Genomic DNA, 12,976 nt, shown 5'->3' with positions numbered 1-12,976 from the left:
AAAGTCTGCTGTGATTCTGATGGGCTTTCCTTTGCATGTGATTTGTTTCTTTTCTCTAAGTGCTTGTAATATTTTATTCTTCTGTTAGATTTCTGGTATCTTGATTATTATATGTTTTGGTGTAGAATTATTTGATCATGGCTAGTTGGAGTCTTATATGCCTCACTTGGCTGTATCAAATTCTTCCCCTCTGGGAAGTTTTCTGTCATTAATTCTGTGAAAAGATTTTTTTAAGTCTTTCATACTTTATCCTTCTACTTCATGGATTCCTATCAGCCTTATATTATTCTTCATTACATCATCTAAGAGTTGTTCAATTGATTTCTCATGATCCCTTGCTGTTTTTGAGAGATCTCTGTTTTCATGGTCACTGACCATAATCCTATTTTTTATACCTGAAATTCTATGTTCACATTTGTTCACTCTGCTGAGAATGCTTTCTATAGAGTTTTTAATCTCCTGGATATCTGTTTGATAGATTCCATTTCTTTCCTGTGTTGAGCATTTTATAAAAATGTTAACATTTAATAGGCTTTTAAATGTTTTAATTTTAAATTGCATGGTTGTAACAAGTTCTACAATGGCTACATGTGTCAACTCCATGGTGGTACTGCTGGGAAACAATACCAAAATGATTACTTAACTTGGGGAGAGAAGAGGGCCACAATGCCATGGCATGTAATCCCCAGGGGAGAAAATATTTGTAACAGAAGTCTTCGAAGAGACTTCTATGCAGAAAGCTATGAAACAGTAGACCCAGAAGCACTTCAATGAAACACTCCATGTACATTTCTTAAATACATATGTAAAAAGAAATGTAGCTCTCAAAAATATTAATATGCCACATTCTAAATCTTTGCAAGACATAAGGTCAACTTAGTTTTCTAATTTGATCCAAACACAAAATATTTAATTTTTTACAAGTAGAGAAAAGGATATTCATTAGTATGAAAGAAGAAAAGGATTTACAGTCAACATTATGAGAAAAGAAAGCAAAATTATAAATACCAATCTATTCAAATGAAAATCTTTAATGTTTATGTTGATGCAATCTGAGTGCTTGTCATTTCAATGTAAAATTAAAAAGGCAGCTAAGGAAATCTTCAGTGTTTCAAAGAAAGCACTTTTTAGAAATGTTTACACATGAAGAACTTTTAGTTATACTGTAAGATAAATGCAGCACTATTAGATAAAGGAAGACTAATATAGATGGAGGCCCCCCCCATGCTGCAACCATCTTTATCCTGCTGAATACAATGGTTATGGATTTTCTCCTCCTATTCAGTTCACATTTCAGGCTGCTCAGCAGATGCCGTGAGTCTGGAGATTCAAATCGCTGGTGAAAGTTCCTTCTGTTTCCTCAGTTTTTCAGGGTTTTTCTCCATAAGATGGTTTACTGCTGCTTGAAGTACTTTCTGTCTTCCTCATTGACAAGAACTAGATTCAAAAGGACCTTACTGAAATTTTTTTGTTCACCTCTCTCATTGTTGGTGTTGGGTCAGATCCTGCTAAAAATAATCTCACTGGAATGGATTCACCTTTTACTGGTGCGCCATCCATTATTTCATATTTGGGGATAGTTTCTATTTCCATTGTAGTACTGGGTCCAATTCCTGTGATCTCTTTTTTGATCAGTTGTAACTCCGTGTGTTGTATTTTCATTCTTACTAATAAGTAAATTTTTTCCAACAATCATGTCCTTTAAATGATACTTTGATTTATTATATTCAAACTCTACATGTAGACAATTTTCACTGCCCACTTCCATTTTAATCAAGTTGTTAACATCAGGATATGGCCAAGAAACTTCTCCACTGACTGAGTCAGGCTAAGTGTTCTTACCTTCTTGGCTCAAACCCCACCACCTCCAGCCCCTCAGCTAAGCTCCCCTTGGCGACTTTCCGTGCCCTTTTGACCTCCCCCGTTTATTTATATCCAGCTTTATCTAAAACGGCAAAGCCCAACAGGGTAGTTTTTCACAGTACTTTCTTGGCCTTGCACTCACACAGCTACTCATCAAGACTTTGGCCCAATTTAACTCTCAGTAAGTGTCCATTCCTTAACTCCATATGTTCTGTCTGGCTTCCAGCATGAGAAGCAGAGGTGTTTGAGAGCCTGACCTAGAGTCACTGCTCATGTGTGACAGCAACAGTGGCCATTCTGGGACTCTGAGCTCCCAGGTTGTGTTGCTCAGATGCTGGTGCAAGGGAATGGAGCAGGCAGACGGCGACTTGGGAAGTGGTGCTCTGTAGGGAGCACTTTAAAGACTAGGAAGTTTCAGGAGGAGCCAGGGTCTCCTTTGCCTCTGTCCAAAAAGGGAAAAGTGGATGCCAGTTGCCCCGAGGCATCATTTCTCAGGTTCCCGTGATACGGGATCCTTTCAGCGTGGCATTAATCCTTTCACAGAGAGCTGTGGGAGAGGGCCTGCGAGATCCCACCCAGCAATGCCTCTAGGATACATTGAAAGGCTCGGCTTTTAGTGTGAACTCAGCAACCGTAAAACTGTCAGGTCCCTAAACAGCTGCTGCTTTTCAGGGTCAGTTGGCTCACATTCAAGGCAGTAAGAGAGGACTGTTTCTGCAGAAGGCATTTTAAGAGAATCCCTACTAATGAGGCCTTTTGGTAAATAATGGCTGATTAAGCTGGTTTGGAGAAGGAAGAGGGAGGGGGAAGGTGAGAAAGGAGGAGGAAGAAAGTGAAGACTTTCCCGAGAGCCTGGCTAATGGCCCTCATTTGCAAAAGCTATCTTAAAATGTAAATCTTAAAGGCCCCTAACCCAAACTGCCAGGAGTGATTAGCTCACTAGTGACCAGCCCTTCTTTTTATTTTGCCCACTGGCTTCTTCAGAGTTAAGGAATGGACACTTACTGAGAGTTAAATTGGGCCAAAGTCTTGATGAGTAGCTGTGTGAGTGCAAGGCCAAGAAAGTACTGTGAAAATCTACCCTGTTGGGCTTTGCCATTTTAGATAAAGCTGGATATAAATAAATGGGGGAGGTCAAAAGGGCACGAAAAGTCACCAAGGGGAGCTTAGCTGAGGGGCTGGAGGTGGTGGGATTTGAGCTAAGAAGGTAGAACACTTAGCCTGACTCAGTCGGTGGAGAAGTTTCTTGGCCATATATACAGGGACTTTTCTTGTCGTTTCTTTTTAAAGCACAGTTTATATTTTAGAGCAGTTTAGGTGCGTGGGAAAATGGAGAAGGAACAGAGAGTTCGCATTCGCTCCCCCGGCCACATGATGCAGCGTCTCCCTGTTGGAACGGTACCTTTGTTAGGATCCATGAACCGACATCCGTACATTATTATCCGGAGCCCATAGTCGTCAGCATTTGGATTCTCACTTGGTGTTGTGTACTTCATGGGCTGGACAAATGTATAGCAATACTTATCCACCACGGCACTGTGACAGCATCGTTTCTGCCGTCAACATCCTCTGTGCTCCTCCTACTCATCCTTCTAGTCCTCCTCCCCTTGGCAGCCATATGTGTTTCTCCACTACCTCCACCGCTCTACCTTTTTCCTAACGTCATAGGGAATCATGCAGTAGGTGGCCTTTTTAGATTGGCTTCCTTCACATAGTGATACACATCGAAGTTTCCTCCAGGCCTTGATAACTTTCTTTTTAACACTTAATACTTTCCATTCTCTGGACACATGGGATGGTTTAGGTACTCGTTTCCCAACAGACATCCCAGATGCTTCTAAGTTTTGGCACTTATGGGTAAAGCTGTTATAAATATCTGTGCGCAGGCTTCTGTCCAGACATAAAGTTTCGATTCATTTGGGTAGACTGCTGGGTTGTGTGATATTACTTTTATATCTAGTTCCCCTGAAGCCTCCTGTGCTCATGGGGGGGGGTTGGGGCAGTGATTGGATCGTGAGGCATGACACCGATCAGTGGATTAGCTCACTGGAGTTTATAGCCAAATGCATTGCTGGGAAGCCAAATCTGGTTAGAGGAGGTGAGTCACTGAGGGTGTAGCTCAAAAGGTTCCATCTCCCTCCCTTCTCCCTTGATCACTTGCTTCCTGCCACCATGTCATGAGCAGCTCTCCTTTGCTACATCCATCTACGATGCCATGGAACTATGGACAGAAACCTCTACAAACTGAGTCAAAATAAAACTCTTTTTATTTGAGATGTAGGTGCCAGTTATTCTGTCCAGCAATGAGGAAAATAACTAAAACAGATTTTGGTACCAGAGAAGTGGGACTGTTGCTCTACACCTGTACTTGACTGTGTGGTTCAAGTCTTTGCAATCCATCTGTGGGAGGAGCTTGGAAACTTTTGGAGATGCTGGCTGTGGAAGCAGCCCTAGAATGCTGTAGCCCAGCTTGGTAGGAGGGTCTGGTCAGGGCTTAGAAGACCAGAATGCTGACAGGAATGCAGGCTCAGGAGGTTTCACCTGGGATCACAGACTCCGTGCATCACTTTGCGTCATGCTCTGGTAGAAAATATCTTCTACATTTTGATCTTGTCCTGAGACTTTGTGGTGGTTGACTGAGATTGTGGGTGGCAGACTAATCAAGGTGTTGTAGGAAATTTCAAGGCAGCTAAACATCCAGGCTGTGGCTTGGGTACTGTTGGCTTAGCAGGCTCTCTATTGAGAATCAAGAGCAAGTGGCCCAGCTGAATGATTTAAAAAGTTTTGAGTCTAGCCAGAAAGGAAACTCAGGTAAAGTTGGGATCTGCAAAGATGGAGCAGAGGAGAAAATGGCTGCTAAAAAGATCAGTGCTAAAAAAAAAAATTACGTACTTTACAATAGGACAAGAAGAAAAATGGGCTTGCAGGCATCATGGGCAATGACAGATTCCTCCCTTGGCAGGCTGAAAATTGCAAAAGTGAAAGATGTTATCTTGAGAAGAGAGCCCCAGGGAACTGTTGGAGAAGGCAGCCTAGGGGGTTGATTCTCTGGATTCATCCAGGCACTCAAGGCCTCTGCAACCACCAGCAAGATGCAAAAGGGTTCAGCTACTGTTCCAGAGGGCAGCAGACTTTGGCATCAACCACGCAGTGCTGGTTTTAGGCACATGCAGATTGTGAGAGTTGTGGGGTCAGGGAGGCTTCCACCAAGACTTCAGAAGGCCTGGGAGGGCAGGCAGTGCACTTCGGAGAGGGCAGTGTGTGAAGCTGTGAGTGTGAAGCCAGAGGGGCAGTGGAGACACCAGGAAGTTGGAAAAGCCAGGACCGTGGGGTGTCTGAGGAAAGCTGCAGAGTGAGCAGTGCCAGCCTGAGAGAAGCTATGAAGCTTAAAGCGTCAGCAGGGCGATAGCAGTGGAGCCACCCAAGCCTCTCAGTTCACTCTCGGCAGTCTGTCCAGTGTTGTAATTATGTGCCGCCGGGTTTTGGTCTCACTTTGGTCCTATTTCTATTCCCTACTTCTCCTTTTTGGAATGGGGATGTTTACCCTATGCCTTTGTATGTCAGCAGTGTTTAACTTTATTTTGATTTTTTTCAGGGGCTCACAGCTAAGAGTTTGCCTTAAATCTCAGAGGAGACTTTGGGTTTGGACTTTTCAGCAATGCCAAGATTGTTAGTCCATCACTAAAACTTGCCAAAATCCTAAGTACATTTTTGTTTTGTTTTGATGTTTTGTACCTAGGATTGAACTTGGGACCGCGGCAGCACCACTGAGCTAAATCCCTGGCCCCTGCACTAAGTACATTTTACATAAAGGAATGCCTATTCATTTTGGGGGAATAAGGATGGAATGTTGTTTCACATGTAGATGTCCCCTCAAAGCCTTGTGTGCTCATAGGTGGGGCTTTGGGAGGTGAGTGGTTCATGGGGGCGTGAAAAGCATCAGTGGATCAATCTGCTGATGAGTTTACAGCCGACGTGGTGGTAGGAGATGGGCTCTGGTAGGAAGAGGTGCATCCCTGGGGGTGTGGCCTGGAAGGGTTTATGTCCTCCCTGGTCTTCCTTTCTCTCTCTCTGCTTCTCTACAGCCATTCCATGAGCAACCTCTTTCACCACACCACGTCACGACACCCCACCTTGGAGCCAGCAGACTCTGGACTGAAACCTCTACAAACTGTGAGCTACAGTAAATCTTTGCTCCTTTACTTGTTGGTATCAGGCATTGGGTCCCAGTGGTCAGCAAAAACACATGGCAAGAGTGTTCTTGGTTTTGTAAGACTCCTCCGACGTAGCTGTGCCGTTTTGCATCCTCACCAGCAATGGGTAACAATCCCCGTCGCTCCATACCCTTGCCAGTCCTTGCTTTTGTCAGTAATCTGGATTTTGGCTGTTGCGGTGTAGTGATATATCACTGTTTTAATTTACATTTTCCTCGTGACATACAAGTGGGGCATCCTCTCGTATTTATTTGCTATCTGTGTATCTTCTTTGGCAAAGTGTCTGTTCATCTTTGGCTGTTATTTAATGTTTATATTTATGTTGTTTAAGAATTCTGTGTACATCAGAAAACATTCCTTTATCTGATATGTCCTTGGAAATGCTTTCTTCCAGTTGATAAGTCTCTCTTAGAGCAGAAATTTCTAATTTTCATGAACTCCAGCTTGTCAGTTTTTTTCTTTCATGGATTGTATGTTTGGTGTTGCATCTCAGAAGTTATTGTTTTGGTTTTTTTTGTGTATGTGTGTGGTACCGGGGATCGAACTTGGGTCCTTGCGCTTGCCAGGTAGGCCACCGAACTGCTGAGCTAAATCTCCAGCCCCCAGAAGTTACTGTTGAGCTGGGCATGGTGGTGCATGCCTCTAATCCCACCACTTGGGACGCTGAGGCAGGATGATCACTGTGCATTCAAGGTCAGCCTGAACTACATAGCAAGACCCTGTCTCAAAAAACAAAGTTATCGCAAAACCCACAGTCATTCACATTTTTCTCTTACTTAGGCATTTTGTAGTTTTGTGTTTTACACTTAGGTTTGACTCATTTTGAGTTAGTTTCTTATACAGGGTGTGAGGTCTGTGCTGGGCGTACTTTTCTGCATTTAAGATCCACTTGATCCAACATCATTTTTTAAAGTTTCACTGTGTTGTTTTGCTTTCATTCTTTTGACAAAGACCAGCTGACTATATATGTCTGGGGTCTCCAGTTCATTCATGTGTCTATTATTTCAATACCACAATCTTTAATCATTGTAGCTTTATGTATTATAGTTCAATAACATTCAGTTTCCATCTTTGTTCAATAACAGGTTGGCTATTCTGGGTGTTCTGCCTCTCCATAAATACTTTAGGATGTTTGTTGATAAACACAAAATAACTTGTGGGGATATTGACTGAAGTTAGGGTTAGGACCCAAAATGGGGAGTGCCCATGTGAATGACATTTTGTTTTTAATTTCGAACTCTACTTGTTCATTGCTGGTACACAGGAAAGTGACTGATGTATTGTTAATCAAGTATCCTGAAGCCTGACTTCTTTTAGCTAAGAGTGGGGCCACCCACTTCCTTGTCCTGTCAGCCTTGAGTCATGGCTCAGCATACTAACCATGTCCTCTCCGGAAGCCCCTTACCCTAGAACGGTCAAACTAGCCCCAACCTGACCACTTAGGAAAGGATCTCTACCCTGGAGGTGGGGTGAGAACATCCACGAGTGCTGTCACATGCAGATTCCTTCGCCACAAAAATGTTCCTACCTCATGGTAAGAGGTGTACGTGAGATGGGAGGATGGGACTGAAAACGCCGCACAGTCTGTGGTACGGAGACGTTTCTTTCCTTCGTCCTTCTAGAAACTATGGGTAGAGAAGCTGAGAAGATAAAAGTCAAATCATATGGGAAAAATTATAGTTGGGAGTTTACTCTTTCTCCCGAAAAACCTATACCTGTCAAGGTTTGATAAAAATAAAGGTCTCCTTTGTCTAAAAACCCTGGTGTGCAGTCCTGTGCTCATGTTGTTTCTTTGATACCATGGAAACACAGTTGAGTACAGTAGATAAAAGCAGTTCAGGGAAGAGATCAAAGGCCAGGTCTGACATTTTCCTCACAGGCCAGATTAAAAAATAATAATAACAATTCTGACTGGTATTTGCTATGGAAAACACTAAACTCTTTATAAAGGAGAACCAAGAGCTGTCATGTAAAGGTACAAGATCTCAATAATGAATGTAACTGTACTGTATACCTAAAACCTAAAAATAAACTCAATGAGAAAAAAATTATGGAAAACACTAAACTCTTTATAAAGGAGAACCAAGAGCTGTCATGTAAAGGTACAAGATCTCAATAATGAATGTAACTGTACTGTATACCTAAAATGTACCAATAAACTCAATGAGGAAAAAGAAAAACCACTTTCTCCAGGAGCCCCCAAATTCCTTCAAGGTAAAGAATTCATAGACTTTAAGGTATTCCTTAATTATAGACTCAACAGGTATTTTTGGACCTGAGTTCAGTTCATATCGTAAGGGAGGAATCAGGGATGTAAGAGACTTAAAACAATGTATGCACTGCACAGACAATGAGAATAACTCAGTACAGGGATGGCTACAAATGATCCTGAGGCAGATGCTGAGACCCCCACTCGAAACCTCTCCACACATAGCCCAACGGGGTCACAAAACTGTTACGCTTTGGGAGTTGTTTTTCCACTTGAGAGGAAACAGCTGATGCTATTAAAAAAAAAACTCCGAAAAATTTCCTTTCCGGAAGTTGGCTTTTTGAATAATTGTCCCCACCAAATGAGATGAATAAAGATCATCAGTTATGCCTCAATAACCTCACACGGGGCAACGTTCCGCATGCGTCATGAACTCCACTCTGCCAACAGAGCACTCCCCAGGCCCTTGGTGAACACAGTAAACCTGAGGAAAACAGTCTGAAAGTTCCACATTGCCCCATTTCTACCGATATACCAAGGGCAAGTAGGATGAGGCGGTCCTGTGCGCAGCTCCACTCTCAAGAGCTACAGATGGGCGATGCTGCGTTCAGTTGGGAGGGTGGGATAGGATACCTGTGCGGTGTAAAAGGTCTCTCCTACGTGAGTGTCAGCTTCAGAGAACAGCGTGCCTTCAGATATATACAGTTATTTGTGACTTGATGGAAATAAAGATGGTCAGCCATGACAAGAGTGCATTCCAAAGATTGAAAGGTTTGCTGCATGGCATGCTTGTGTTTTCAGCTCAATCTCAAACCGGATTGCCAGAGGCTGGGCAGCCAGTGATGTAGGACTAAGGGAAAGTCCCCAGTGCCCGGCGGGTATTCATATTTCTTGGTCTGTATATGTGACACTTCCCTCAATTTCAAAAATCAAAATTCACTTAGATTTTTAAAAAGGAAATGCATCAACATAAAAAAGGGCTTGATTCTGGAGACTAGAGATTCTTTTCTACACTCCCAGTTAAATAATTTCACCAATAGCCCTACCACATGTAACACAAAATTATATAACTCACAATAAGCCAAGTACAGAGAGGGAGTATGTGGAAGCTCAGATGTAACAAATGTTGCCACGACTGAACATTACCCCTTCCCGATCCAGGAAGTGCAAGTTTAATGTTTCTGATTTAGTGAACAATTTGAAATATTTTAATTCAGTGGTGAAATGCAGAGGTTTATTGATGCTACTTTAATAATCTGTAGAAAGCGTATGTATATATACACCCAATGAAGTCAGCTTTATTGCATATTGCTATCTTTAAAAAATGTACAGTCTCATAACACATACAACGGTTTTTTCTTAGTACAATAACAAGTCTTCCACCCAAAGACTAAGTGGTTCCAACTACTGAGCTAATAAGATACAAGACATATAATTAAGTTTACAAATTAAAATGCTTTTTCTTTTTGGCATTAATTTAAAAAACAAACAAACAAACCTTGAAAATACACACCCGAGAGAAAAGTGACTACTTACACCAGCACCAGTCTAAAAAGTAGTTTTTTGTTTTTTTTGTTTTCCCCCAACAATGGCACATTGAATTACCTGCACATGGTTTTTAGGGAAAGAAACCAAATATGGCAAATGGCAAAGGAGGCTCACCAGGACGGCCACGTCAACACGAGGGCGACTGAGGAGGACGAGGGGGGCAACACTACACAAACGTGCTCCTTTCCGTGACTCTTTCTGCATGTTCAGTCCTTGGCCTGTTAGATGGAGCCGTTTTGTACACACAGCTCCAAAACTGAGCCCAGTCACATTTCTCCTGCTATAAATAGAAAAGAATATACATAGAGGCACTTTAGTTCAGTAACAGAAAACCATCTTTCTAGCCGCCGCCTCCTCTCTGAGCTCACAAAGCCAAGTCAGGTCTGCACCTTTAGCCTAATCTACACGTGCAGACCACAGTTAAGGAGGGGCTGGGAGCACAACTGTGCTTTGTGTTTAAGACTGCTGTGTTGGCAAGAGTCATTTACTTCTACTTAATGGGTAGAAAGTTGCTAAGTTTGTGATGAGGGAAAAATGTAAAACCACGGCTCTTGACAACTCTCAGAGCACTTCACAGCTTTCATCCAGCACAGATCCCTTGCCATCTGCACACAGCGTTAGATTGTACAGATTATGTTGAAGCAGTATGATTTCTGTACAGCACACCCACTGGTATTTGGTTCACCCCTGGAAATCCCTGGGAGAATGTAAGCTCCTCAGGGTTGGGGACTCTGTCTTGTTTACCACCGTAGCTCTACTATGCCTGGTACATAGTAGGTGCTCAATAAATATTTGTCAGTGGATTAAAAAATTCAATTTAGTGAGTAATGTTCTAGTGCACCAGGAAAAACTGCTCTCTCCCCAGGAAACCTGACCACAACAGGACAGATGGAAAGAGAGGCGAAAATGTTAGCTACCCCCACAACAAACACTACAAATAAATAAAGCAAAAGAAAAAAGTAACAGTCCTCTTTATAGATCATATAATTTAAGGATATTAAGAGTTGGTAGGTTAATGGTAAGCATCTATATTTTACTTTCTAATGTTCATTGTTTGTATTCATTTCTCCCTGAGAGCTTTATTTTTTTGGACTGAAATTTTACAGGTAGCTTTACCAACACACAATTTAAAATGACAACATATAACAGCAAACCACTTCAAATATACTTAGAGATAAATAGATCTGGCCAGGTCTGTTGACATTGTTGACATTTTACATATGTGCTAAGTGCTCTTTAGTCCAGACCTATATTTACAGAGGATGCAGCTTGTCCTACAAAAAGAAACAGAAAATGCCAAAAAAGGCATCCCAATAAAAAAGTTAATCATATTTATCCCTTAGAGAATTCTTCCTTTAAGTCTTGGCTGAGGAATTTTATTTTTAAGGTTTAAATATCTATATTATTAGAACAACGAGCACATTCTAGCAATCTTGTTCTTTAACAACGGCATGGATTGCATTTAGATAGTATTGTTTTTTGTTGTTTTTTTCCCTAAAAGCAGTAAAGAAATCATCAAGAGCACTTGGCAGAAAACTTGATGAAATTAGGGGGAAAAGAAACTTACTTTCAAGCTTTAGACATATAAAAGGCCTGAATGACATTCTAAATAACACATATTGTGTGCAATACGTTCTCGATACACATGGACAGCCCAGCGCCCACCCACATCCGCATCTGAGGGGTCCTTTTGTCACTGACACAAGGCTCCCACTCGCGGCCCCAGCTATGGGACACCAGGCTCAGTCTCCACTCTGTCAACCCCATTCCACAACAAAAATGATTTCAGAGTACATGAAGCTTGGAAAGCACAAAACATTCACAAGCCTTTTTTTCTGCTTTTTCTCTTTACACTAGGGAATGTCTGCCATCTCCGAGGAGACGGTATTGTGCTTGTGAACTGTCTTGGTGTTCAGGGAAAGGAACTAGGCCACACTCGTGAATGACGACACGGAGGGTTTCTGCACGCACATGAACGTCAAGACTGACTGCACGGTCATAAAGACGACACCCAGACTCCTATCTACAGTTGTCAAGTACGTGTACACGCCCATTTACACACACACGTCCACACTCGCAGATGAATTACCACCGGGTGGGTCGCAAGGCAGGGTAATGAAACAGTCTCGTCACTTCAAAGGGCTGCTACTGGGCTTCCTAGAAAAGTCCTCCAAGGAAATTAAAAATTAAGCTTTGTGATCGGTCTCTCTCGGCTGCTGTCCGTCACCTGGTTGGAAATGCGTTTGCGGTTCCGTTTCAGTTTCGAAAGGTCTTTGTCAAACACTTCTCCTGAGCGTAAAGCTGAGACGAGGTCATCAAACTCTCCGCTTTCTTCGCTGTTTTCTTTTGCTTTCCTCATTTTCCGTTCTCTTTCCCGCTGTTCTTTAAGCTGCAAACACAAAGCACCCTATTAGACAAGGGTGAGCCCTGAGCTCTGCCTTTAGGGCAGATGGTGACGAGCCAGTCACGCACGTGTGCCCACCTACGCGGCCGAGGAGAGGCGACAGGCACGGGGTTCTCACAGAAACACTCAACAGGGAAGACAACATGGCTCTCCTCACCTCTGTTCTGGAAAAACCACCTATGATCTCAATAAAAAAGGAGCAACTGAGGCAATTCGTGTTTCTATAATGGAAAAACAAAGTTTTAGTAAAAAGGCTCTCTAAATATTAACTTCTTTAGGGTACAGAGAATCTATAGCAAGAGGCCTCACAGAGGATAGCTATGGCCTCCTTGCCAAAACAGGGCGCTAGCTGGGGATGACGTTGCCCGCCTGTTATCCAGCAAACTAGGAGGCTGGGGCAGGAGGATCTTACAGGCAACTCAGAGGTTTAGTGAAATCCTGTCTCAAAAATAGAAAAAAAGAGCAGCAGATGTAGGTCATTTAAAGGTCCTGGGTCCAATCCCTAGTACCTAAATAAATAAACCAATACAAAACAAAATTTAAAAACTACAGTTCTGGGGCCGGGGATTTAGCTCCGTGGTACCACTGCCTGCCTCACAAGAGCAAGGTCCCAAGTTCGATCGCTGGTACCAATTAAAAAACAAAAAGAACAAATCATAGTTCTGCCCGAGAGCGAAAGGCTGTAACTCCCGGGCGGCAGGGGCGGCAGGCTCGGCTCGGCTCGGCTCGGCTCGGCTC

The 12,976-nt window shown here is 42.7% G+C and overlaps 1 protein-coding gene and 1 pseudogene across 8 annotated transcripts in view; both read right to left on the bottom strand.

Annotated features, from left to right (window-relative positions):
* Positions 1-1,286: 1,286 nt before the first annotated feature.
* Positions 1,287-3,359, bottom strand: LOC104853299 (annotated as a pseudogene).
* A 6,149-nt stretch (positions 3,360-9,508) lies between these two features.
* Daam1 (dishevelled associated activator of morphogenesis 1) overlaps positions 9,509-12,976 on the bottom strand; it is a 167,160-nt gene continuing 163,692 nt past the window's right edge. For 5 of the 8 annotated variants that reach the window (XM_010611197.3, XM_010611201.3, XM_010611200.3 and 2 more), the window contains 2 exons: positions 12,062-12,223; positions 9,509-10,114 (listed from right to left, as the gene is read on the bottom strand). In XM_010611197.3, the coding sequence (XP_010609499.1) occupies positions 10,001-10,114; positions 12,062-12,223 (276 nt within the window). In that variant the 3' untranslated portion in view covers positions 9,509-10,000. Of the gene's footprint in view, positions 12,460-12,976 lie in introns of all 8 variants that reach the window. The other 3 variants (XM_010611205.3, XM_010611202.3, XM_010611204.3) reach the window with 3 other exon arrangements.

This window comes from Fukomys damarensis, unplaced genomic scaffold, assembly GCF_012274545.1.
Source record: "Fukomys damarensis isolate Sample0158 unplaced genomic scaffold, DMR_v1.0_HiC HiC_scaffold_21, whole genome shotgun sequence".
Lineage (NCBI taxonomy): Eukaryota > Metazoa > Chordata > Mammalia > Rodentia > Bathyergidae > Fukomys > Fukomys damarensis.
This window is presented reverse-complemented; position numbering and strand designations above follow the sequence as displayed.